General features: G+C 58.3%; 1 protein-coding gene across 2 annotated transcripts in view; it reads left to right on the top strand.

The window, feature by feature from the left end:
* sorl1 (sortilin-related receptor, L(DLR class) A repeats containing) overlaps positions 1-25,209 on the top strand; it is a 60,696-nt gene extending 35,487 nt beyond the window's left edge. For both annotated transcript variants that reach the window (XM_088620107.1, XM_088620105.1), the window contains exons 15-48: positions 176-304; positions 1,365-1,450; positions 2,248-2,420; positions 2,513-2,644; positions 2,751-2,842; positions 3,824-4,070; positions 4,955-5,093; positions 5,864-6,034; positions 6,184-6,297; positions 6,703-6,825; positions 7,166-7,285; positions 7,486-7,611; positions 9,430-9,540; positions 9,638-9,769; positions 10,657-10,788; positions 11,344-11,478; positions 12,840-12,998; positions 13,458-13,625; positions 14,897-15,025; positions 15,268-15,394; positions 15,494-15,660; positions 16,485-16,597; positions 16,788-16,901; positions 16,995-17,067; positions 17,317-17,399; positions 18,212-18,308; positions 18,657-18,841; positions 19,243-19,362; positions 19,611-19,775; positions 19,956-20,130; positions 20,672-20,778; positions 21,004-21,196; positions 21,813-22,028; positions 22,494-25,209. In XM_088620107.1, coding sequence (XP_088476233.1) covers positions 176-304; positions 1,365-1,450; positions 2,248-2,420; positions 2,513-2,644; positions 2,751-2,842; positions 3,824-4,070; positions 4,955-5,093; positions 5,864-6,034; positions 6,184-6,297; positions 6,703-6,825; positions 7,166-7,285; positions 7,486-7,611; positions 9,430-9,540; positions 9,638-9,769; positions 10,657-10,788; positions 11,344-11,478; positions 12,840-12,998; positions 13,458-13,625; positions 14,897-15,025; positions 15,268-15,394; positions 15,494-15,660; positions 16,485-16,597; positions 16,788-16,901; positions 16,995-17,067; positions 17,317-17,399; positions 18,212-18,308; positions 18,657-18,841; positions 19,243-19,362; positions 19,611-19,775; positions 19,956-20,130; positions 20,672-20,778; positions 21,004-21,196; positions 21,813-22,028; positions 22,494-22,561 — 4,621 coding nt within the window. In that variant the 3' untranslated portion in view covers positions 22,562-25,209. The remainder of the gene's footprint in view (positions 1-175; positions 305-1,364; positions 1,451-2,247; positions 2,421-2,512; positions 2,645-2,750; positions 2,843-3,823; positions 4,071-4,954; positions 5,094-5,863; positions 6,035-6,183; positions 6,298-6,702; positions 6,826-7,165; positions 7,286-7,485; positions 7,612-9,429; positions 9,541-9,637; positions 9,770-10,656; positions 10,789-11,343; positions 11,479-12,839; positions 12,999-13,457; positions 13,626-14,896; positions 15,026-15,267; positions 15,395-15,493; positions 15,661-16,484; positions 16,598-16,787; positions 16,902-16,994; positions 17,068-17,316; positions 17,400-18,211; positions 18,309-18,656; positions 18,842-19,242; positions 19,363-19,610; positions 19,776-19,955; positions 20,131-20,671; positions 20,779-21,003; positions 21,197-21,812; positions 22,029-22,493) is intronic.
* The last annotated feature ends 933 nt before the right edge of the window (positions 25,210-26,142 follow it).

Below are 26,142 nucleotides of genomic sequence, written 5' to 3'. Positions count from 1 at the left end.
TAGTTCAGACAGGTACTGTGGTGCCCAGCCATGCAGAGCCTTACACGTGAGAGTCGACAGGAAGCCAGTGCAGGGACTCCGGGACAGAAGTAATGTGATCACTTGCACTAGAGCTAGAGTTTAATGTGAATTGCCCTGCCGCAGCCAGTCACTCTGTTCTTCCTCTGTCCTTCAGTGACTACGGCTTCAAGCTCAGTGAGGACCTGTCTCTGGAGGTGTGCGTGCCCGACCCCGAGTTCTCCGGCCGGCTGTACGCCCCTCCTGTGCCCTGCCCGGTGGGCACCACTTACCGGCGCACCAGGGGGTGAGAGCCCATTCCTCTACAGCCGTAAACCCTGACTCTGCGGACATGTGCCCGCACCCGTCTGCTTGTGATCATGCTTTCTTCAGCTTCACTTGGAGCAGCTGTCAGAGCAGATGTGTATTTATTTCTCTTCCTCTGCGTGCCAGACGGCCCAGCGTTTACATGAATAAAATCACTCAGGGCTGCTGCAACAGCACCATCTATTGGTGGGCGAAGAAAACTGCGGTTTACTGTCCATCTTTTACCAAAATCATGTTTTCTTTGTAGCCCTTCCCTGTGCTCATGCCCTCTGGTTCACAAACACCCGGCTGTAGCCGTTTGCTTTGCAGTTTCAGGCAAGCAGACTGTGGAGGAGTGAAACCGAGCTTAACGAAAAGTAGAAAGGGACAGGATAGGTGGCATTGGTGTAAGTCGGCAGAGGAATCCTACTCCGTTGGGCCCCTGAGCAAGGCCCTGAACCCCAGCTGCTCCAGGGGCGCCGTATAAATGGTTGACCCTGCGCTCTGACCCCCAGCTTCTCTTCCTGTCTGTGTGTCTCATGGAGAGCAAGCTGGGGTGTGTGAAAAGATGATTCCTAATGCAAGAAATTGTATAGGGCCAATAAAGTGATGTTATGATAAGTATAGATGACAGCAGGTTAAATTATACTGATTGAAGCACAGCACAGATTCAGTTAAGTTAATCAAATGAAAAAATCAATTAATTAAAAAAAATCAATTAAGAAAAGAACAATATCCAGCTCGAGACAAGGAGCATAACGAGGTGCAAGCACAGGTTGAAAAGGATATTGGGAAGAGCTGTTAATCAAAGGCCATGAACCAAAACGTCCAGCAGTCTCTCACGACGGGTCTGTTACCCGCGACCTGGCGCTCTGCTAATGCAGGGCCCAACTCTGACGAGCGTGATCAGCTGGAACAAGTAGTCGTAGAAACCCTTAGGCCTCGTCCACGCAACCAGCAGGACGAGACCGTCAGTTCGGTGAGCCGATGTAAAAATGCGCTCCCTCCTGATGTGGCCCAGACACATGAGCAGAGTGTGCGCGTGTGTGTTTGTTGGGCAGGTACAGGAAAATAGCGGGGGACACCTGCAGCGGAGGAGACGTGGAGGCCAGGATGGACGGAGAGGTGCTGCCCTGTCCCGTGGGAGGTGAGACTGGCCTCTTTCGGAGGCCGCGCACGAAAATGCGCCTAGCGTCCGGACCTCGGGTCAGGGGACCACGTTTGAGTCGGCCTGCAGGCGTTGAGCCTTGACGGTGTTCTGCGGGGTGCCTGGGGGGGCCCCAGGCATCAGTGCGCCCCGTGGTCTGAAATTCTGAGGGGGGCAATGATATTTCTGTTGAAATGCAGCCGTTGCAACTACCCAAGTGAAATCTCGCAACCATGCCACTGACTGTGGTAAAGATGAGCCATCTGGTATCTAGCGGTGAAGCACAGTTTCTCGTCCATCAGCCCTCTCGCGGTTATTTTTGCCCGGAGCGACAAAATACCACAGGCGTTCATTTTTGCAGCTACATCCACGGTAACGAGGTTCTGAATCGGGAAGAAAAAACAGTTGTAAAACCAAGAGAAAGCACAAACGTCTATACGGTCCTAGTTATATGGCGATTGTAAGTATACGGATCAACTGCTGCGAGGGATCGGTCCACCTGAGCAAACAAGCTGGTCATAATGTTGGGGCCCAGTAACGCAGACGCTGTGGAATGTGCCGTTCCCGGACGGATAGCCCTCCTGCACGTCAAACAGTCCGATGTAGTAACCGTGAATTCGGGGTGAGTGGAGTTATCTGACCGGTGACTAAGTACAACTGTTTTTTAGGACGCAAGTTAAGTAAGTGAAAAATCCCTTGGTCCAAAAGTGTGGGGGGTGGGATAGATCAGTGGAGGGGGCGGCCGGGTCTGGGTCCGTGTCCGCTCCGGCTCTGACTGGCCCGTCCGCTCCCCTCAGAGAGCAACGAGTTCCTCCTGTACGCCCTGCGCGGCTCGATTCACCGCTACGACCTGTCCTCCGGCACGGACGAGACCCTGCCGCTCTCCGGCCTGCGGGAGGCCGTGGCCCTGGACTTCGACTACGACCGGAACTGCCTGTACTGGGCCGACATCGCGCTGGACACCATCCAGGTCAGACCCGGCCCCCCGGGAGGGCGCGGCGGGCCTGGCGGGGTGGGGGGGGTGTCCGCGCGCGGCTCTCACGTGTCCGTGTGCTCCCGCAGCGGCTGTGTCTCGACGGCGGCTCCGTCCAGGAGGTCATCGTGAGGAAGGGGCTGCAGAACGTGGAGGCGCTGGCCTTTGACCCCGTCAGCCGGCTGCTCTACTGGGTGGACGCGGGGGCGCAGAAAATGGAGGTGAGAAGGGGGGGGTGGCCAGGTGGGAGGGCACGGGCGCGATCGCGCACGGGGCCCAGCGGCGCAGAGCACTCACGCCCCCCCCCCCCCCCCTCCCTCTGGCTAGGTGTCGAACCCGGACGGAGACCTGCGGCGCACCCTGCTCAACTCCACCGTGCTGGAGCACCCCAGAGCCCTGGTTCTCATCCCGAGCGAGAGGTAGGGCCCTCCGCTGACGGCACCCAGCTCCTTTCGCCCCTTTCAGTTTGCGAACGCGGTTTTGCAGGTGGTTGCGTCGGTTGGGAGCAGCTGTAAATGAAACGCTTGGATCCGATTATTAGCTCCCAGCTGGCAGCCCCACTGGAGCTCAGCAGTGTGAGCCTGGCCAGTACCTGGATGGGAGACTCCTGGGAAAGCTGAGGCTGCTGCTGGAAGAGGTGTTAGTGGGGCCAGCAGGGGGCGCTCACCCTGCAGTCTGTGTGGGTCCTAATGCCCCAGTATAGTGATGGGGACACTATACTGTAAAAAGGCGCCGTCCTTCGGATGAGACATAAAACCGAGGTCCTGACTCTCTGTGGTCATTAAAAATCCCAGGGCATTTCTTGAAAAGAGTCGGGGTGTTACCCCAGTGTCCTGGCCAAATTTCCCCCTGGTCTTTACCAGTCATGGCCTCCTAATGATCCCCATCTCTGAACTGGCTTCATCACTCTGCTCTCCTCCCCACTGAGAGCTGGTGTGTGGGGAGAGGACTGGAGCATCATCCAGGTGGGGCTCTGGTGTCTCATGCTGGTGTAGGGGAGGGCAATGAATTTCAGCCTGTACTGTACATAATAATCAATTTAATCAATTTGACTGAGCTGTAAGATTAACTAGGCCCTTAAAGAAATGGGACCCCATTACAGGTCATGGGGATCCCCTCCACCCCCACCAGTGTGCAGCCCCACCTGGATGATGCTCCAGTCCTCTCCCCACACACCAGCTCTCAGTGAGGATGGTGTCACGAACCGCATTCCTACGAGCTGCCTGGGGCATCACAGTTCCAGGTGCCGCGCTGTCAGAAAGGGGGATCTTTCACATCAGTCTAAAAAGAACCGATCTTGAATCGGTATGAAATTTCCCTTGAGTGCGGAGAGGTGGGGCACTTGGGATTGTTTTCGGGGTGGGTGCTCCGCGTCTCAGCCCCGTCCCCTGTCCTCCCAGCATGATGTTCTGGACCGACTGGGGGGACCGGGCCGCGGGGGTGTACCGCGCCTGGATGGACGGCTCCAACGTGTCCTGCATCGTGTCCGCGGGCGTGCGCTGGCCCAACGGCATCACAGTCGACGACCGCTGGATCTACTGGACGGAGGCCTTCGGGGACCGCATCGAGAGGGCGGACTTCGCGGGGGGGCAGCGGACCGTGCTGTACCAGGGGCTACCCCACCCCTACGCCATCGCCGTCTTCAAGGTACGAGCCCCCGTTCCATACAGAGCGAGAAGACGATGGGCGCTGTGGCTCGTGCTGTAGGGCGCTGGTCCGCGCCTGATGAGGGACCGGGTTCAGATCCGCGGGCCTCCGCAGACCACATAGCACGGCTCTCCCTGGCGGTCTAGGGGTTAGGCTTTGGTGCTCTCGCCACCGCTGCCCGGGTTCGATTTCCAGTTGGGGAGAAGTATGTCCCGATCGTCTTTTGCCAGCAGCTGTATCACCCTGCAGCTCCCAGCTGGCAGCCCCACTGGAGCTCAGCAGTGTGAGTCTGGCCAGTACCTGGATGGGAGACTCCTGGGAAAGCTGAGGCTGCTGCTGGAAGAGGTGTTAGTGGGGCCAGCAGGGGGCGCTCACCCTGCGGTCTGTGTGGGTCCTAATGCCCCAGTATAGTGACGGGGACACTGTACTGTAAAAAGGCACCGTCCTTAGGATAAGACGTAAAACTGAGGTCCTGACTCTCTGTGGTCATTAAAAATCCCAGGGTGTTTCTTGAAAAGAGTCGGGGTGTTACCACGGTGTCCTGGCCAAATTTCCCCCTTGCCTTTCCCAATCATGGCCTCCTAATAATCCCCATCTCTGAACTGGCTTCATCAGTCTGCTCTCCTCTCCACTGAGAGCTGGTGTGTGGGGAGAGGACTGGAGCATCATCCAGGTGGGGCTGCACACTGGTGGGGGTGGAGGGGATCCCCATGACCTGTAGAGAGCTTTAAGTGGAGTGTCCAGAAAAGCGCTATGAGGAATTATTATTCGTATCTTCACAGACGACATTAGTTGCCATGAAATCGTGCAGACCGTTGCTCTGCCCAGTCTGACCTCCCCCCACGACCCCCACGACCCTCTTTGTGTCTCGTTCCCGATTTCAGAACGAGATCTACTGGGACGACTGGTCCAGGATGGGCATCTTCAGAGCCCCTAAGACGGGCTCCAAGAACAGCGAGCAGCTCGTGGGGCGCCTGACTGGAGTCATGGACCTCAAGATCTTCTACAAGGGCAAGACCCGAGGTGTGTCCCGGGCTCGCTGCCGCCACCACTCTGCGTGTGGGTACAGGTGGCCCTTGCAGAGCTCTGTTTTGGCAGGCGAGATGCCATCTGATTAGGTTCAGCGAACAGTTATAAAGAATAGTCCTCACTTATTTGAGCCAAAGGCTTTGGGTTTGCGGCTGTCACAGGGAATTAAGGCACCGGCTTAAAATGACTGTTTTTGATAGTGTTGTAACAGAGTTCTTGCTCCTGGGTGAGAGTGGAAACAGATAGGCTTTATTGTATACATACAAGGAACACCTCAATAGTAAGAATGTTCAGAGAATGCAAAGCAAGCAGTTACCTTTATACAACTTGGTAACGTCAAGATTTCCATGGTTACAAAGAATTTGACGGGGTGTATGGTTAAGATCATGTTCAGAACAATTCAGCTATGAAGAGAAGTTGTAGTTGGCCGTCTGGCCAGAATTCCAGAGATCACAGTGCCTCCCCTCCCTTACAGCCTTGAGATAAGCTCAAGTTTCTGAGAGAAACAAAATTCCACAGGATTAACAAGGAGTTTCGTCGATAGGTAGGACGGAATGGAAGGTGCACAGGAGTACAATCTCTTAAAAAGATGTGCAGGCGATCTTAGTAAAGATGTGCATCAGCTGTTGGATCTTCATCAGCCACCATGACCATCAAGATGGTTTATGAGATAGGAAGCAGAAGATCAGAAGTCCTGGGGCTCTGAGAGACTGGGTTTTGGGGCTGCCTGTTTGAGTATGCGAGTTCACCCCCCCCCCCCCCAGGACACAACGCCTGCGCTGACCAGCCCTGCAGCCTGCTGTGCCTGCCCCAGCCTGGCCATCGCCATACCTGCGTCTGCCCCGAGGGGGTGGTCTCCGCCAACATGACCTCCGGGCAGCAGTGCCAGTGTCCCTCCGGTTACCACATGCAGAACCACACCTGCGTCAAGGCAGGTGAGGGGGAGAGGACGCTGGACAGTTGGACAGGACAGTGAGGCGGCGAGGGAAGACGTGCAGGTCTTCTCTTAGCCCTTTCGTGGACGATTTCAAGCTGCAGAGCTGCAGGCTGTTTTCCCAACACACTTCTCCTGGCTCCTCCGCAGAGCACTCCTGCCTGCCCAGCCAGTACCGCTGCTCCAACGGGAACTGCATCAGCAGTATCTGGCAGTGCGACAGCGACAACGACTGCGGGGACATGAGCGACGAGCAGGGGTGTCGTGAGTATTCCTGCTTCTCCCCCTGTCTGCCCGGCTCCCCGTCTGCTCCTGTTCTCCAGCTTCTCCTCTCTCCCCCTGTCTGCCTGGCTCCTGTCCTCCAGCTCCTCCTCTCTGCCCCTTGTCTGCCCAGCTCCTGTCCTCCAGCTCCCCCTGTCTGCCCAGCTCCTGTCCTCCAGCTCCTCCTGTCTGCCCAGCTCCTGTCCTCCAGCTCCTCCTGTCTGCCCAGCTCCTGTCCTCCAGCTCCTCCTGTCTGCCCAGCTCCTGTCCTCCAGCTCCTCCTCTCTCCCCCTGTCTGCCCAGCTCCTGTCCTCTGTCTCTCCCTGTCTCTCTCTCTCCCGGCTCATCTCTGGGCGCAGCGGTATCTGCTCGGCCCAGCCTTATGATCTGAGCTCTCTCTCTGCCCAGCCACCACATCCTGCGACCCCGACGTGCAGTTCCGCTGCGTCTCCTCGGGCTCCTGTATCCCCCTGGCGTTCAAGTGTGACCACGAGGACGACTGCGGGGACAACAGCGATGAAAACGACTGCGGTGAGTCGGCGGGGAGGCCCCGGGCGTCTCTTCGCCCTCTGTCGTTCGCCTCGCTCTCTCCCCTTGGGGTGTGAAGTCCGATGGGCGGGGTGGTCTTGGTGGGGTTCACGGAGGTGATGTTGTGGTGGGGCCCTGGGCACCTCTGAGGGCCAGATCTGCAAGGCTAGGACCGGTGCCAGGCTCACTGTGCCACAAGGACAGCCCCTGGTGAATCCCGGGCAGTCGCCTGATAGCCAGAGACGGGCTCCGCTGGCGGGACACCGATCGCACGTCCTGCGATGGCAGCCCAGGGCCTTGCGCGGCACCTGTCTCACTGGCCTCTCTGCGTCTTCTCCTCCAGAGAGCCACCAGTGCCGCGAGGACGAGTTCAAGTGCGCGCGAGGCGTCTGCATCCACGCGACCTGGCGCTGCGACGGCGACAACGACTGCCGGGACTGGTCCGACGAGGCCAACTGCACCAGTGAGACCCGGGGGGTGGGGGGGGGCAGCTTAAATTCTGAGACGAAAGGTCCACTCCTGGCGCTGGAGTGTCGAGCCGAGCCCATCGAGTAGGGTTGAAAGTGTTTACAGTTGAAACGCCGGGGTTGAACCGGCACTGTCTTGGGCCCTGTTGGTGTGGACTCTGTGTGGGCTGAGCGTGTCCCTCTGGTCCCTCCCCAGCCGGGCACCACACCTGTGAGGCAGACAGTTTCCAGTGCCGCACGGGCCACTGCATCCCACAGCGCTGGGTGTGCGACGGGGACGACGACTGTCAGGACGGCTCTGATGAGGACCCCAAGCACTGCGGTGAGCGGAGCACTGCCACACTGCCACACTGCACACTGCACACTGCACACTGCACACTGCCCACTGCCACACTGCACACTGCACACTGCCCACTGCCACACTGCACACTGCACACTGCACACTGCCACACTGTACTGCCACACTGCACACTGCACACTGCACACTGCCACACTGCCACACTGCCCACTGCCACACTGCACACTGCACACTGCACACTGCACACTGCACACTGCACACTGCCACACTGTACTGCCACACTGCACACTGCACACTGCCACACTGCACACTGCACACTGCACACTGCACACTGCCACACTGCACACTGCACACTGCACACTGTACTGCCACACTGCACACTGCACACTGCACACTGCCACACTGCCACACTGCACACTGCACACTGCACACTGCCACACTGTACTGCCACACTGCACACTGCACACTGCACACTGCCACACTGCCACACTGCACACTGCACACTGCCACACTGTACTGCCACACTGCCACACTGCACACTGCACACTGCCACACTGCCACACTGCCACACTGCCCACTGCCACACTGCACACTGCCACACTGCACACTGCACACTGCACACTGCACACTGCCACACTGCACACTGCACACTGCACACTGCCACACTGTACTGCCACACTGCACACTGCACACTGTACTGCCACACTGCCACACTGTACTGCCACACTGCACACTGCACACTGCCACACTGCCACACTGCACACTGCACACTGCACACTGCCACACTGTACTGCCACACTGCACACTGCACACTGTACTGACACACTGCACACTGCACACTGCACACTGCACACTGCCACACTGCCACACTGCACACTGCCACACTGCACACTGCACACTGCACACTGTACTGCCACACTGCACACTGCACACTGCCACACTGCACACTGCACACTGCACACTGCACACTGCCACACTGTACTGCCACACTGCACACTGCACACTGTACTGACACACTGCACACTGCACACTGCACACAACACACTGCACACTGCACACTGCCACACTGCCACACTGCACACTGCCACACTGCACACTGCCACACTGCACACTGCACACTGCCACACTGCCACACTGCCCACTGCCCACTGCCCACTGCCACACTGCACACTGCACACTGCCACACTGCACACTGCACACTGCACACTGCCACACTGCACACTGCCACACTGCCACACTGCACACTGCACACTGCACACTGCCACACTGCACACTGCCACACTGCACACTGCCACACTGCCACACTGCACACTGCACACTGCACACTGCCACACTGCCACACTGCACACTGCACACTGCCACACTGCCCACTGTACACTGCCCACTGCCCACTGCCACACTGCACACTGCACACTGCCACACTGCCACACTGCACACTGCACACTGCCACACTGCACACTGCACACTGTACTGACACACTGCACACTGCACACAACACACTGCACACTGCACAACACGCTGCACGCTGTACTGACACACAGCACACTGCCCACTGCCACACTGCCACACTGCACACTGCACACTGCACACTGCACACTGCACTCACACTGCACTGCAACACTGTGCTGATGCACATTCACTGCTCTGCAGCAGTACTACCACACAGCACTGCCAGGCTGCACACCTCGGGAGCATCACTGAGTACTCGACCCCAGGGCAAGCTCTCCAGCACTGTGACAGTAATGACACCAGGCTCACAGCACACGCTGAGACCCCGCTGACATTTCGTTAACCGAGAGGCATACGGCTCATGCTGTTTGTCTCCGTGTCTGTCCTGTGCAGCGGGCGATCACTGCAAGGGCTTCAAGTGCAGCAACGGCACCTGCCTGCCCGCCACCCGGCACTGCGATGGCAGGGAGGACTGCCCAGGGGGCGCCGACGAGCAGAACTGCGGTCAGTCTCCGGGAGGGGGCCCCTCTCCGCGTGCTCTCCTGCCCCTCTCTCTCACTCTCTCTCACTCTCGCTCACTCTCGCTCGCTCTCCCCCGCAGAGCCCTTGTGCACGCGATACATGGACTTCGTGTGCCGGAGCCGCCGGCAGTGCCTGTTCCAGTCGATGGTGTGCGACGGCGTGCGGCACTGCGAGGACGGCTCCGACGAGGACGCCAGTTACGCTGGCTGCTGTGAGTCCCCTCCCTCTCGGCCCCGCTCGCGAGAGATGGAGAGATGAGAGCTCCTCACACTTATGTAGCGCTTTTCTGGACACCCCACTCAAAGCTCTTGAAATGTCGTGGGGATCCCCTCCACCCCCAGTTCAGAGATGGGGATTATTAGGAGGCCATGACTGGGAAAGGCCAGGGGGAAATTTGGCCTGGACACCCCTAGGGACACCCCTACTCTTTTTGAGCAACACTCTGGGAGAGTCAGGGCCTCAGTTTTACGTCTTATCCGAAAGACGGCGCCTTTTTACAGTGTAATAATAATAATAATTGCTTACACTTATATAGCGCTTTTCTGGACACTCCACTCCAAGCGCTTTACAGGTAATGGGGATCCCCTCCACCACCACCAATGTGCAGCCCCACCTGGATGATGCGACGGCAGCCATAGTGCGCCAGAACGCTCACCACACATCAGCTCTCAGTGGGGAGGAGAGCAGAGTGATGAAGCCAGTTCAGAGATGGGGATTATTAGGAGGCCATGATTGGTAAGGGCCAGTGTAGTGTCCCCGTCACTATACTGGGGCATTAGGACCCACACAGACCACAGGGTGAGCGCCCCCTGCTGGCCCCACTAACACCTCTTCCAGCAGCAGCCTCAGCTTTCCCAGGAGTCTCCCATCCAGGTACTGGCCAGGCTCACACTGCTGAGCTCCAGGGGGGCTGCCAGCTGGGGGCTGCAGGGTGACGTGGCTGCAGGCCGTGATCTGGCTGGCTGGATCCCCGCTTGGGGTTTTCCGGCATCGTGGGGCTCCGCAAGGGGGTCTGGACTCGAGTGGCCCCCCCCGTTGCTCTGTGTCCGGTGTGGGAGCTCGGCGCTGACAGCCTGCCCCTCTGCCCCCCCCCTTCAGCCACGCAGCCGGAGTTCGAGAAGACCTGCGACCCCTCCAACTTCCGCTGTGCCAACGGGATGTGCGTGAGCCTGGAGTGGAAGTGCGACGGGATGGACGACTGCGGCGATTACTCCGACGAGGCCAACTGCGGTGAGCGCCGGATTCGGGGAGCACAAGCGCCGTTGTCCCACTGGCCCCACGCACCCTGAGATCGCAGCTCGGGCTCGAAAATAATCCGCGCGCCAGCGCCACGGGCAGCGGGCTCGTTCGGCGTTGTTATTATTAATCCGGAACGAGCCGTGTGCGTCGTTGGAAAACCGCGGCTGCTGAAAGTACTCTTTGAGATTTAAAGACAGTACAAGGCGGCTCTCAGTGCTGTCCTGAACTGGGGTCTGATAACAGGGAGTGAAGCCTGCGAGCCGCGCATTAGTAGAGCAGATAGAGCCCGTGGACAGAGCAGACAGAGCAGACAGAGCCCGCAGACAGAGCCCGTGGACAGAGCAGACGGAGCCCATGGACAGAGCAGACGGAGCCCATGGACAGAGCAGACAGAGCTTGTGGACAGAGCCGATCTTGCAGGACAGAGATTGTCAGACATCTTAGTCGGGGGGGCTGTAGTGTTGCTTTCAGACCTTGCCTGTTCTGCAGTTGAAGGGGCAGGCGTGAGCGTGACCCCGGCTCCTGTCCCCCGCCGTGTGTTCGCAGGCTCGCCCACGGAGGCGCCCGGCTGCTCCCTGTACTTCCAGTTCGAGTGCCGCAACCGCCGCTGCGTCCCCAGCTGGTGGAGGTGCGACGGCGAGGACGACTGCGGGGACTGGACTGACGAGGCCAACTGCTCAGGTGCGCCCCGCACGCGCCCCACACACCAAACCCCCCCCAGGCCCGTGGCTCAGCTCCTGACCAGGAAAGATTACAGAAGGAGGTGGGGGCAGCTGGGGCCTTCACTGCTCCAGAACTCCCCTCCATCCAGACTGTCTTCACCACACGCCGCCTCAGACCCGCCATGAATAGAACCCAGTGACATAGGGCCAGAGCCGCCCTGGGGACACACCTTTTCACTCTTCCTTCCAGCAGCCCTGTCACCCTGCAGCCCCCAGCTGGCAGCCCCACTGGAGCTCAGCAGTGTGAGCCTGGCCAGTAGCTGGATGGGAGACTCCTCGGAAAGCTGAGGCTGCTGCTGGAAGAGGTGTTAGTGGGGCCAGTAGGGGGCGCTCACCCTGCGGTCTGTGTGGGTCCTAATGCCCCAGTATAGTGACGGGGACACTACACTGTAAACAGGCGCCGTCCCTCGGATGAGACGTAAAACCGAGGTCCTGACTCTCTGCGGTCATTAAAAATCCCAGGGTGTTCCTCAAAAAGAGTAGGGGTGTTACCCCGGTGTCCTGGCCAAATTCCCCCCTGGCCTTTCCCAGTCATGGCCTCCTAATAACCCCCATCTCTGAACTGGCTTCATCACTCTGCTCTCCTCCCCACTGAGAGCTGGTGTGTGGGGAGAGGACTGGAGCATCATCCAGGTGGGGCTGCACACTGGTGGGGGTGGAGGGGATCCCCATGACCTGTAAAGAGCTTTGAGTGGAAAAGAGCTCTAGAAGTGTGAGGAATTATTTATTCTTCTACTTTCTATAAAAGCCACAACCTCTAGGATCAAAGACAGCTTCTACCCCACAGCCATAAGACTCCTGAAACCCACCTCTGAAATCCTCCCCCTGCTTACACCCCTCTGAGCTCAAAATACTGCCAGCACTTCAATTTTGCATGGAGCTGAAAATACGGCCACTGCTGAATTCTGCACACGGCTGCTCTCTAAATGCTGGTTGAATGATTGCTGCTGCCCTGTTCCTGTCTCCAAGAGCTGTGATGTCATTTTCTGTGTCAGTGTTAAGTCACCCATTATGTCATTTGTCATGGGAGGGAGAACATGCAGGTGAGCTTTTCGTTGTACTCGGGTGCCTACGCCACTGACCTTGATCTCCGGCTCCGTCCTGCAGTGCAGTGCAGCGAAAGAGCGACCTGAGCTTCCTCTCTCGATGGCCGGGTAGCTTGTTTCACACTCCCGCCCCCCTTCGTGTAGAGGTGTTCGCTGGCAGGGTCCTCCCGAGGAAGTCCTGCGTGGGTCTGTGTCCTGCCTGGACAGGCCAGGAGCGCGGAGGTGAAAGGTCAAGCGCTGACCTCGGGGCGCTGTCGTCTTGTTGCCCCCGCAGGATCAGACGTGTGGCCCCAGCGCACCACGCCCGCCGGCCCCGCCTCCTGCCCCCCCAACCGGTTCCGCTGCACCTCGGGGGCCTGCATCGTCGACAGCTGGGTGTGCGATCGCTACGCCGACTGCCCCGACGGCAGCGACGAGGAAGACTGCCCCGCTGGTGAGTGCCTCGGGGTGACGAAGGGGCACACGCTTCGGGGGCAGAGAGGGGCTCGTTACACCGTCAAGCCAGAGCACAGCCTCTTGCCGACAGCCCAGAGCAGGGTAACAGGGTAACCCTGGGGTGCCGGCCGCTGCTTATTGGACCCTCCCTCTGCGCCGGGGGCGGTCCGGGGGGCTCCTCGGCACTCCGGCTCCTGCGAGAGACGCGACGGTCCGTCGCCAGGGCTGGTGATCCCCGCCAGGCCGGCCGGAAGGGGTTGACGTCGGGGTTCCCGGGGGTGAAGGTGGGAGGACGCGTCTCTGGTCTCGGGGCAGGCTGGGGGACTGGACTCCCGCGGCTGCTGGCGCCGGTGTGCGAGCCGCCGCCCGGCTCGTATGCCGTCTCGATCTCCATCCCGTCCGTCTGGGGGGGAGGTGTGCTCTCTTCACCTCTCTTTCCCCCGGGGCTGTCTTTCAGGCGGGACGAGCACCACGCCCCTCCGCCCCGCGGGCCCCTCCCCGGCCCCGCCCGGCGCCTGCGACGGGTCCGAGTTCCGCTGCCGGCAGCCCCCGGCCTGCATCCCCTACTGGCAGCGCTGCGACGGGCGGAGGCACTGTCCGGACGGCTCCGACGAGCTGGGCTGCCGTGAGTACACGTTTCGGGGGGCAAGTGGCCCGTGTGAGTGGGTCACGGGCCGCGGGATTGCGGGTGCGCCGCGCAAGTTTTCCGTTCTTCCCGCAAATCCAGAACCCACGGGAATGGAAGAATTTCCCAGAATGCATTTATTGGCAAGCCATTCCCAAGGTAGAATTGGCGTCAGTGCATGATCCGAGCCGTGAGACTGTTTACAGTGTGTGTGTGTGTGGGGGGGGTCGTGTCGCACCTCTCATTCAGAGTTGTGGTTGAGCGATAGGAACAAGCCAGGGTACACCCTGGACAGGACACCAGTCCATCGCAGGGCCACACACAGACGCTCACACACTCACACCACAGGGCCAGTTTTCCCAGAAGCCAGTTAACCTCCCTGTGAAAAGTGACGTTGCTCCACAGGAAGGGACTAAAGCAGAAATCCCTGTTCCCTGAGCTGCTGCGAAGGACCGGACAGCCGCAGTTTCGGAGCCAGGCCAGGGAAAAGGCAGGGGCAACAGGCTTGGAGGGACTCTTTCATTGTGCAAATCCAAGTCAAACTTTAAAGTTTATTTCTCAAACTATGATAATCCGGCCCCAACATCCACTTGCATGGATTGATGATGGGTTGATGTCGGGTTTTAAAAATGAAATGGGACTTTGCGCCAGGTGGGGTTTGAACTCCCCACCTTGGCATGACTTTGCACTGCTGCTCCGGCCGATGGCGCCACCGGAGCCTAGGAAGTGTGGGAGGAAACCGGAGCGCCCGGGGGGAGAACATGCAAACTCCACCCGGAAGGCACCCCCCAGGATTCGAACCCGGGCCTCGGCGCTGTGAGGCAGCAATGCTCACCCCTGCGTCACCAATGCCGCCACCCTTTTATGTAGTTGAATGTCGAAAAGAATTCAGTGGATTGCTTAATTGGAAACAAACCAGAAGACAAGGCCCCCCAGAAGCTGGGTCGCCTGTAGGAGATGATCGGTTTCACAGTTTCTCAAGCAGTGTATAGACAGTCAGGATCATGTCGTCACAAAGCTGTTTTTACTCTGTCACTCTGAAAATGTGACTCTGAAAAGGGCTTGGAGGAATGGCACCAACAAGAGACCGCGCAGGGCAAGAGATTTCCCTCTCTTCATCGTAGGATAGGGCCCCTCTTCTGGTTTTGCTGCTCATTGGGTGGGGCTGGGCTGCCGTCCTGGAGTGTGCGCTTATTCGCGGGCACATAGAGCCCACGTGCGCCCTGAGCGGCGGTAAGTGACCGTCGCCCCCCTGTCTGCTCCTCTCCCAGCCACCCGCGGGGCCCTGACTTGCGTCAACGGGACGCTGTGCGCGGACGGCGAGGCCTGCGTGTCCCCCAGCGAGCGCTGCGACGGCTTCATCGACTGCTCCGACCAGAGCGACGAGGCCAACTGCTCCGGTAAGGACTCCCGGACCCCGAAACCCAGAGAGAGAGAGCTGCGGCAGAATGTGGGCTGTTGTCCGAGCAGCAGCTCAGGGGAGTGAAATGTATGCTGTTGGCGTTACTTTAACATTTCCCAAGCCAGGAGCAACGCAGGCTGGGCAGAATGAGGAGAGAAACACTCAACCTGTTTTGTTCAGTATCCGGTGGGGGTCTTGTCTCTCTCTGTCTCTCGAGCTAATCGGCTCTGTCCTCTCCAGCCGACTCCCTGGCCTATAAAGTTCAGAATCTGCGCTGGACTGCGGACTTCTCCGGCACCGTGACCTTGACCTGGTCCCGACCCAAGAACCTGCCGCTGAACTCCTGCACGTTCGTGGTCTATTACAGGTAAGAGCTCCGCTCCCCCCTGGGTTCCCCTCTAGAAGTCCCCCTGCGCCTCGTGTGGTATCGCGTGTCCGCCCCCCCACTCTCCCTCCGTCTCTCCAGGCAGGTGGGCTCGCAGTGGAGTACGGTGGAGACTCACACCAGCAAGTCCAGCTACAGCCTGACGCTGCTCAAGCCGGACACCACCTACCAGGTCAAAGTGCAGGTGCAGTGTCTCAGCAAGCTGCACAAGAGCAACGAGGTCGTCACCCTGCGCACGCCGGAAGGATGTGAGTCCCCCCCTCCCCCCCCCCCGTCCGGTCCAGCACGGCACCCCGAACCCCCACAGGGTCTCGAAGGGATGGCGGGTGACGAGGCGGAAATCGAAGGGAGGGAATTCAGACGTAACAGGGGCTGATCCTTCGGGCGGAGCTCACTCTATCGGAATGCAAATAAATGCAGAAAGAAGACAGATGCAAACAAACGTTAAAATAACAGGTCGGAGAAAGACAGACGTTATGTGGAAAATTGAGATAAGGGCAGTGCCAGCTGTGGTAATATTAGTAGGCATGGCTGTAGTGTCGTTCTGCTACACTTGGTCTTTATTTGCATTATTGGGCGGAGAGGTGGCTCTGTGGCTCAGGATCTGCGCCTGTGGCTGGAAGGTTGCCGGTTCAAATCCCGTGGCCGGCAGAGGAATTCTACTCCGTTGGGCCCCTGAGCAAGGCCCTGAACCCCAACTGCTCCAGGTGCACTGTACTACTCTTACCCCAAGCTTCTCTCCCTGTCTCTGTGTGTCACGGAGAGCAAGCTGGGGTACGCGAAAAGACAAATTCCTAATGCAAGAAATAAAGTGATCTCTCTCTTATCTCTGCATGTGCAGTTGACACAGCACATCCCCAGCACTGTGTTGGTCAGTAATTGTCCTGACTGCACTGCAGGATGAGCCCCAGTTAAGCCTCGTGCCTGTTTCTCCTGTGTTCTGTCCCTGGTTCGCTGCACTGCGAGCGAGAGGGGTGTTTTGTGCCGTGCTGCAGTGGTGCAGAGCTCAGCTGGCTTGCGCCCAGAGCGGTTAGGGGCTCTGCGTGCTCATGGTGTCTGGGTGTCGCTGCAGTGCCGGATGCCCCCCAGAATCTGGAGCTGTCCAGCAGCGAGGAGGAGGATGGCACCGTGATCTGCAAGTGGCTGCCCCCTGCCAATTCTCACGGCCTCATTCGAGAGTACATCGTGAGTGTGCCGCTCTGTCCACGCAGCCCCTAAACTGCTCTCTGTACCTATATACCTCTCCCTTTCAGCCTCCTGCCTGTCTCTGGGGCCCCTCGGCCCCTCTGCCCGTCTGTCTCTGGGGCCTGTCTGCCCCCCGGCCCGTCTGTCTCTCGGTGTGTTCAGGCCCTCATAGGCTGCTGTCTGTACTCAGGTGGAGTACAGTGAGAGTGCCAGTGGGCAGTGGACCTCCCAGCGCAGCTCCAGCCTCGGCAATGACCACACGGAGATCAAGAGCCTGCAGCCCGACCTGCTCTACAACGTCAGGGTCAGTGTCATCGCGCGCAGCTCGTCAGTGACGTAGAAGCCAGCTTTGCTCTGAACCGCCTTCACCGTATCGGTCGTGCCGCTTTCGTTGCAGGTGGCCGCGGTGACGAGCCGGGGAGTGGGGAACTGGAGCGATGTCAAGTCGGTCACCCCCCAGAAGGGCAAAGGTGAGAGGCACCCAGACTCGCGTGACTGGCTTTTCCCAGTGCGCAGCGCCAGCTCTTCTGCCGCGCGTGTTCAAGATGGACGTTCCTTCACCCCCGCACTCGGTGGGAGTGTGTCTTTGCGTCCGCTGTGCGCCGCGCCCTCGTCTCGGGGGTCTGTCCTGTGCGTTCAGGCGGCGCTCGCGGGGTGAGGTAGGAACGGGTCTGCTGGCGCGTGTCCGGGGCTGGGCCTGACTCTCGTCTCTCTCCCAGCTCTCCCTGCCCCCACCGTGCGGCTGGACGGCACCACCGAGAGCTCCTTCACCGTGACTCTCGGCCTCGGCGCCCAGTACCAGGTCAGTGCCTTTGTCTGCCCCCTCTGAGGCCCTGATTTTACCACAGAGCGGAGGAGCAGTACGTCGGAGCTGGTGAGGCGTGGGCGGTTGTACCCTTGAACAAGGTACCGCCCTCAGGCGACACACCCCAGCTGTCGAAATGGCCACAAGTACACCCATCCCTCGTTTTTCACCTCGAAAAATGCAAAAACGCGAACGGTTGACCACCCTCTCCGAAACAACCCCAGTCCCCAAAAAAACACAATTTTTCGACTCGAGGGGAATTAAGAGAACATTCGAGAGCACGTTGCTGGATTTTCGCAGTTTCTGACACGTGGAAAGGGAGGGGGGAGACGCAGGAAAGGCATAAAAGTCTTGGCGCCAAATGAATCTCATTTTTCTGCCCGATAAACAATATATGCCATTGTCGTTCTTTTAACCTGTCTGAAAGTGCGACCCTCTCGGCCAAAGTCATCACTTTCTTGCGTCTTTTAGGTCCAGTGTTACTAGCGCGAGAGCTAGAAAGCATGTTTAGGTCCCATTTGTAATCAAAAGAACAGATATGGGGCACAATAAAACGTCAGTCGAACAACGAAACGCAGAGAAAAGACACAACAGATCCGCTGCGCACGCAGGAACGCCGTCGCCTGCCCTGGACTTCCCCCAGTTTTTGGGGGGTGGGGGGCGACCAGCGGAAAAGCCAGGGCTGACTGTATAAGTGGCTCCCGGCTGCTCTTTTTAGCCAGTAAAAACGAAAAAGCTCTTCAGTCAGCTCTTTCGTCCCGTGACGTGTGGGGGCCCCCCCAGCCTGACAGCTGTGCGTGTCCCCCCAGGTGAAGCGGTTCGTGGTGGACGTGTCCTGGGTGTTCGACGCCCACGTCAAAGAGAACAGAACCGTCTTCGTCGAGGGCACGAGCCCCACTCACACAGGTACGACTTGTCTACGTCGCTGGGGTGGCCCGGCGCCCATGTTTGAGCTCTGAAAACGTCTTTTAACACCTATGATCTCTGATTTGAAGAAGTCCGTTTAGGTGGAAATCAGGTTGACGAAACCTAGCCTTCTACGAAACAAGGCCCCATTGTAGATAATGGTTGCCAACCGTGTTTTTCCCCAATTCTGGGAAATGACTTGTAAATGCCTGCCAGGATGGCATCTGCAAAAGTGGAAATGTTGGCCGTGTCCTTTTTTGAGTCCCCGTTCCTGTGAAGTCGTAGAAGTCATGAGATTGTATACTGATCTTGACCCCGACCCGCCTCGCCTCTCCCCCTGTGCTCCAGTGGGCAACCTGACGGCTGGCACAATGTACGAGGTGGCGGCGTGGGCGCAGACCAGCGTGGGGGACACCCCTACCTCCTTCTCCCACCTGCAGACCCACGGAACCAGGCCCGACCCACCTCAGCTGAAGGCCCGGCCCCTCAACCAGAGCAGCGTGGACTGTAGCTGGTCCGGCCCGGAAGCACAGGTGAGGTCTGTGTGAGAACGGACGGCCCCAGAGCCTCGTGGCCTGCAGGCTGTCCCAGAAAGAGCTCTCCCTCCCCCTTCCTCTGTCCCTGCTGATTTAAACCTCACTGCCGGTTCAGGGGTACGAGCCTAGACGTGCAGGCAGGGTCACTGTTGCCCGAGAGCGCTCCTGTGTGGGGCTAGCGGGGCTAGCAAGGGGGCGTCCTCCCGTTCGTAGCCGGCGTGGAAAAGCGCGAACGTTCCCTACGCTAACATGGCGGAGCGCGGTCTGGAGGAGGAGGAGCCGGCCGGAAGCTCGCCCTGTGACTACGGGGCCCCGCTGTAGGCTGTACTGTTCCTGCATTGAGAAACAGACCTTGATTAATCGACTGATTGATCGATCTGCTGTGCTCTTCTCCCCAGCTCTACGGCCTGTACTATGCCACCTCCTTCCTGGAGCTGTACCGCGGCCCACACCGCCTCACCACCTCCGGCACCAACCTGACCGTGACCGTGGACGGCGACGAGCAGTACCTCTTCCTGGTCAGCCGCCCTCGTGACCCGTCTCGGTCTCGTTCGCTCCGCGCGCGTGCACGCACAGTAACACGAGAGCTGCCGGTCCAGCTTCTGTCCTCTGCCGCCCTGTTCCTGTCCTCCCTAGACCCGTACTCCCTCTCGGGGAGCTGGGGCTAGAGTTTTTCCCGCGGCTAGCGGGAAGCGCTAGCTGTTTCCCCCGGGAGGCGTGTCTCTCCGGTCCTGTAGAGCTCACGGTGTGCCTGTGTCCGGGACAGGTGCGCGTGGTCTCCCCGTACCTCGGCCCCCCCTCGGACTACGCTGTGGTGAAGATGATCCCCAGCAACCGGCTGCCGCCGCGCAACCTGCACAGGGTGCGGGTGGACAAGACCCAGGCCACGCTCAAGTGGCAGCCCCCCTGCGACTACCCCAGCGAGGCCCTGGTAAGAGCACCGAGGGCCCGGGCTCGGCCCCCTCCTCCTGCTGCCCGCGGATTGTCATAGGGGGCAGCGCTTGCAGAAATGTCTCCTAGCATTATAGGAACGGCCTGCTTGTTCTGATGGCAGTGCTGCTGTGCCGTTCTGTACTTCAGCCCGTCTGTCCCCTCCCCCCTCTCTCTGCAGACCTACGCCATTCACCTGCGGGACACAGTGAGGAAGGCGGAGAGGAGCTTCAAGGTGAAGACGGCAAACAACACCGTGGAGTACACCCTGCGCTCGCTCGAACCCGGGGGCCGCTACAGCGTCACCGTGCGCCTGGCCAACATGAGCAAGGAGGCCAGCTACACCTTCAGCACAGGTGACACCCCCGCTCCCCACAACCCAAGAACCCCCTGCTCTGTCAGCACCCCATCTGCGCCTGTCACCCTGGCAGGCTGGAGCTGAACTGATTCCCCTTGTGTGACTTAACAGCTCACAGCTAAAGAGGGATTCAGAGTTCGTCTGTCACCCAGGCAGCACTGAACTGAACTGATTCCCCTTGCGTGACTTAACAGTTCACAGCTAAAGAGGGATTCAGAGCTTCAGCAGTTCGTCTGTTACAACAGCAGGCCTGAACCGAACCGATTCCCCTTGCGTGACTTAACAGCTCACAGCTAAAGAGGGATTCAGAGTTCGTCTGTCACCCCGGCAGCACTGAACCGAACTGATTCCCCTTGCGTGACTTAACAGCTCAAAGCTAAAGAGGGATTCAGAGCTTCAGCAGTTCGTCTGTTACAACAGCAGGCCTGAACCGAACCGATTCCCCTTGCGTGACTTAACAGCTCACAGGATTCAGAGCTTCTGCGGTTGACCCTTCGTAGCTGTAGCCCAAACAGCAAATATTATCTGACTGTCCACAGTTCCTCTGCCGGCGCCGGACGCCCTGAAGATCCTGTCGGAGAACGACCACATCTTCCTGTTCTGGAAAAGCCTGGCGCTGAAGGACAAGATCTTTGACGAGAACAGGGTGAGTGTAGCCCCGTATTGGGGCCGTGATTGCTGTGGTAATTAGCTCGGGAGGCTGTAAATGTGCAAAGACCACAGGAGGACATGGGGTAAAAACAGGGCAAAACCTAGAGGGACAGCCTGGGACAAGAATAAAAGCACCGTGCTGGTTCGCCGGGGGCCGGCGCTCTAACACTTGGGGAAGCCCCATCATCCATCTCTCTGGCTCTCTCTGCCGCCGGCGCAGGGGTACGAGGTTCACGTCTACGACAGCGTGACCAACTCCAGCACCTGCCTGGGCAACACCACCGAGAACTTCCTCCGCATCAGCAGCCTCCTCGCGGGGCACAACTACACCTTCTCCGTGCAGGCCCGCTGCCTGCTGAACGGCCAGCTGTGCGGGGAGCCCGCCCTGCTGCTGTACGACGAGCTGGCCGCAGGTGAGGGGGCGCGGGGGGGGTCCTGTGATTCACGCCGCGGCCCTCGATCAGGCACGGGGCGGCACTCGGATTGCTCTTGGGCAGCTGGAGTCTGGGATCAGCTTTGACCGCTCGCCCGCTGCTCGGGTCGCACAGCAGCCGCAGTTAGCGCTGCCACGGGGTGCTGTCGCTTTAATAGCGGGGTTCCTGCGCGGACAGAGGTCCCTCATCAGTGCCTCTCTCTCTGGAGAGAAGTGGAGGAGCAGCTGAGGGAGTCTCGGCCTCGTAAGGGCCAGATTGCGGAGCTGATCTCGTACGCGAAGGTAGAGGAACAGCAGATCAGACGAAATTTTCTTTCCCCCTCCGAGTCAGGACCTCAGTTTTACATCTCATCCAAAGGATGGCTCTTGTTTACAGTATAGTGTCCACGTCACTAAACTGGGGCATTAGGACCCACACAGACCGCAGGGTGAGCGCCCCCTGCTGGCCCCACTAACACCTCTTCCAGCAGCAGCCTTAGTTTTTCCCAGGAGTCTCCCATCCAGGTACTGGCCAGGCTCACACTGCTTAGCTCCAGTGGGGCTGCCAGTTAGCAGCGCCCCGGAGGCGGGTTCTGATCCCAGGTGTCGTTCCGCAGGTGAGGGGAGCCCCGCGGCCTCGCAGGCCGGGCGGACGGGGGACGTGGCGGCCGTGGTGGTGCCCGTGCTCTTCCTGCTGCTCCTGGCGCTGGGCGGCGGCTTCGTCGTCCTGTACGTGAGGCACCGCCGCCTGCAGCACAGCTTCACGGCCTTCGCCAACAGCCACTACAACTCCCGGCTGGGCTCCGCCATCTTCTCCTCCGGGGACGAGCTGGGTAAGCGGCCGGGACTCTCGCCAGCGCCGTTTCCTGCCTGCCGCCCGGAGGGTTTGGGATAATAATAATAATAACTCCTCACACTTCTAGAGCTCTTTTCTGGACACTCCACTCAGAGCTCTTTACAGGTCATGGGGATCCCCTCCACCCCCACCAGTGTGCAGCCCCACCTGGATGATGCTCCAGTCCTCTCCCCACACACCAGCTCTCAGTGGGGAGGAGAGCAGAGTGATGAAGCCAGTTCAGAGAGGGGGATTATTAGGAGGCCATGACTGGGAAAGGCCAGGGGGGAATTTGGCCAGGACGCCGGGGTAACACCCCTACTCTTTTCGAGAAACACCCTGGGGTTTTTAATGCCCACAGAGAGTCAGGACCTCGGTTTTGCGTCTCATCTGAAGCAGAGCTCGGAGGCGAGAGCCTGTGTGCCATTCACACCCCCCTCCGTGTCTCTCTTTCTCTCTCCAGGCGACGATGACGAGGACGCCCCCATGATCAGCGGCTTCTCCGACGACGTTCCCATGGTGATAGCGTAGAGGAGCCCGCCCCCCGCGGACTCTCCCCGTCTCTCTCTCTCTCTCTCCCTCTCTCTGCTCGTCCCTCTCCCTCACTCTTGTGTCCGCGACTGTGTGCCTGCCGGAGGCGGCTGGTGGGGGGCAGCCAACTTTCCCCCCCCCCGACCCCTGGCAAGCAGAGGGGCCGCGTCTCCGGGCACAGCTCCCTTCCGACTGCGGAGCTCGCGAGGTTCACGAAAGAAATATTTTTGAAATATTCAATGCACTTTTTAGGATGCGCAATAACTTATTTTTATATGTAGGTAGGTAGGTGGGGATGGAAAAAAAAACGGACTTTAGAGGATGAGAAAAACTGTGAAGGAGGTGCGCGTTGCCGGGGCTTTTCCGCCAGCTGGTGGGGGGGGGCAGGGTGTCGTGCTTCAGCCGAGCTCGGGATCCGTCGGCAGCAGAACGCCTCGAACCCTAACCCGACCTCTGGACCGCTCGCCCGAACCAAAACGAAACAGGTGTGTAGACCCCTCTCCCTGCCTGCTGCTGCCGGCGATGAGCTGGGCTGAAGATCTGAGGCGCGCGCGACACGGAAACCTGTCCCCCCGCTTCACTTCCTGTCCCTTAGGCCTGGAGGAGCCTGCGCGCCGGCTGCTTTTGGACCAGGATGGCCAGGGACTGGTCTAACCCACAGGGGAGTCACACACTGGACCTGCCTGTTCCAGAACTGGTCTTTTGAGAATGCCAAACTCCTTACCTCCATGAAGCAAATACACCCTTATATATATATACACACACATGAAAGAAATGCCTGGCCTTCACACACCTAAAAGAGCTGTTGTAGTTCCTGGATGTGCCAAAACCTTTCAGTGCTCTGGGGCAGGAGGACCAGGACTCGACTTCCTTTAAGGTTCTCGGTGAAAACCGTGGGAGCAGAGACAGCATGGTAAAGCAGCGAACAAGCTGAAATAACCAGGGGGACAAGACCGGATGTGAGCCTGTTCCTGGTCAGCTTCCCTGCCGAGAATCCCCAGACAGGCGGGCGTTCTCCGATGGCCACCACTCACGGCAGCCGGCCTGCAGCCTCCTGGGAAAGGGTAGGGCTGTTTCCGTGCCTGGGCTGAACCCGTACGGTCGCATCCGACAGGTGTGCCAATAGCTTAAAAAAACCCACCACCGAGTTCAAACTTGTGGTCTGAGGCCCCGCTCCCCCTCCCCATCCCCCTCCGTGCCGATTTTAATGTCGCTGTGTCTGTCGACGTGCGAGAGCCATTTTTAACTGGAAGTGGGTTTTTTTTTTTTCCTTTTCCGTTGGCCTTCTTTTAAAGAGGTGTCCTCGATGAATGTATTTTTAATCTGTGTGAGTTCGCGGCTTGGAAGCGCTAGCGGGACGGTCACGTCACGGGGCGGAGCCGGCCGGCCGGCCAGTTCGCGCCCGCGGCGAGTGTCGCTCCCGGCCTGCCCCGCCTTCCCGCGCCCAGAGGGTCCTGACTCATCACGGTACTACGGTACTACTTCCCCTGTGCCTGTCTGCGCTGGGTACGCCCCTAGTCCCTTCGCCCCTTTGACTTGGAGCAGCTCTCCCTGTGAGAGAAGTGTCTTCATCCCAGCTCTCGCCTCCCTCGCTGAAAGACGTCAGCGGGCGGGACGGAGGCCGTTTCTCTATCGCTGAGGGGCCTGTCGCCGCTCAGCCCGGCCAATAGGAGCTCACCGCTGACACCCAGAGGACTGTGCTCCGCCCCCAGCGATCTCCTCCTGCCTGGTCACCCGAGTGGTCAGGATCAGGGGGGGATACAGCGGCGGACCACCATCCCGCTCTGAATGCGGGCGGCGCAGTTGCCCAGATGCCCCGGCCAGAGGGGGGCGCCCTCAGCCCGCTGCCCCAGGGCGTGACGTGACCGAAGCCTATCACTCGGTGTCCGGATCACTGCAGGGCTGCTGACACTTACTGTTAGTGTTGACGTTTCTCACGGTACTCGTTTTGTTACTGGTTTAAAATTTTAGTTTATTTTTTTTTACATTTTGTTGGCCTTAAGATAATACTGATTTCCACTGTGTGCTTTCGGATATTCAGTGCCACTCTTGCCTTAGTAGGACGCCGTGCTTTCGTGTTTATTGGGCAAGCACAGCTGCATAAATAATAACGATGCCGCCCTGAGCCGCTGACGCAAGGTGCCCGCGTTCGGAGAGGGGAGTCCTGCCCGCCCGCTATCGGTCTCCGGCACTAAATTCCCAGGCTGTGCCCTGGGCACAGTGGGCGACTCAAGGTAAAACCATTTTTCCTGAAGTTCCAACGGGCGTGTTGTGAACGGACCGCAGGGTTCAACTGTTGTTCCAACAACCTGCCTTTGCTCTCGGGGTGAAGTCGGTAGAATGGAGATTAGTTCTAGGACAAGACTTGCCTCAGCTCCAGACGGGATCGGGGGTTCTGAAAGGCTCCCCTCTCCTCGTGTGGGTCGAACCCGGGGTCAGCCCGCCCGGGGCGGGCCGCCTGCTCGATCGCTGGGGCCGGATGTCGGACTGGGTTTTCAGATTTTTGTTTTATTTTTATTCGTGTTGCTGTAAATAGCAGAAGGCGCAGCACCACCTCTCAGGGTCAAAGGTCGTGCTGGCCGCGTGGTCACTTAAGAATGTGTGTTCACTCTTGTGTTTCAATAAAGGTCAAAACTTGGGTTTATAAACCCGACGGCCCTGCCTCTTTTTCTTCGGTCGCTGGGGATGCGTGCCCTAACGTTGTCTTGAAACTCGCAGGAAGCTGGAGTAAGTGCTGAAGGGTTTATATACTTTTATTATTTACAAGCATTCATGGGCAGAACTGTCCTGCTCTAATGTTTGTGAGGGAAGAGGGAGAAGCTGCTGACTCGTTGCTCAAACTTAAGTTAATTCGATTATTCCTGATTATTTTGCCACTTATATTCACTAATTTACCCAGCCTGTTACAATTACCGGTACTTGTGTTACCAAGCCAGCAAGTGAAGCAGTATGTCAAGACACTTTCAATGAATGATTTGTAGAAAAGTGTAAGAATAGTTTTATCTACCTTAAAGTAGCTGAGTTTTCTAAGAAAGAAGAGTCTCCGTTGGCGTTTTTTATAGTGTCACAAACATTTGTCCCATTTTAGGTTTTTGTCCCAAGTACCTTTAGTCATCGACAATTTCAACAGGCTGACCATCACTTATACTGTAGTGAGTTGAGGGGGTGTGGTATTTTTCCTAAGATCAATAACCAGTTCCTTGGTTTTTGAAACATTTTTAACTTTTCGTTGCACCAGTTAGTAAAATCATTTAGAATGGGCCCATGATGGTACTGTATTCTGTGTCCTTTAATAAACTGACCAGGGCTGTGTCATCAGCAAACTTCGTCTATCTGTGTGTTTGCATCTGCAATCATGAGTGTACAAAATGAGGGGACAAGACACAGCCCTGTGGTGATCCAATTGATGTGTAGCGAATGTCAGGTAAGCACTTACCCAATTTGACCTGTTGAGACCTGTTAGTTAGAAAGTCTAACTAGGAAGTTAGGAATGTACTACAGTTCATAATATAAATTGATTAAAAGACAAAAAAGCACAATTTAAAGTACTAGTGCATTGACTTAATTCAAGTAACTGATCA

This window comes from Lepisosteus platostomus, chromosome 25 (assembly GCF_059453375.1).
Source record: "Lepisosteus platostomus isolate fLepPlt1 chromosome 25, fLepPlt1.hap1, whole genome shotgun sequence".
Taxonomy (NCBI): Eukaryota; Metazoa; Chordata; class Actinopteri; order Semionotiformes; family Lepisosteidae; genus Lepisosteus; species Lepisosteus platostomus.
This window is presented reverse-complemented; position numbering and strand designations above follow the sequence as displayed.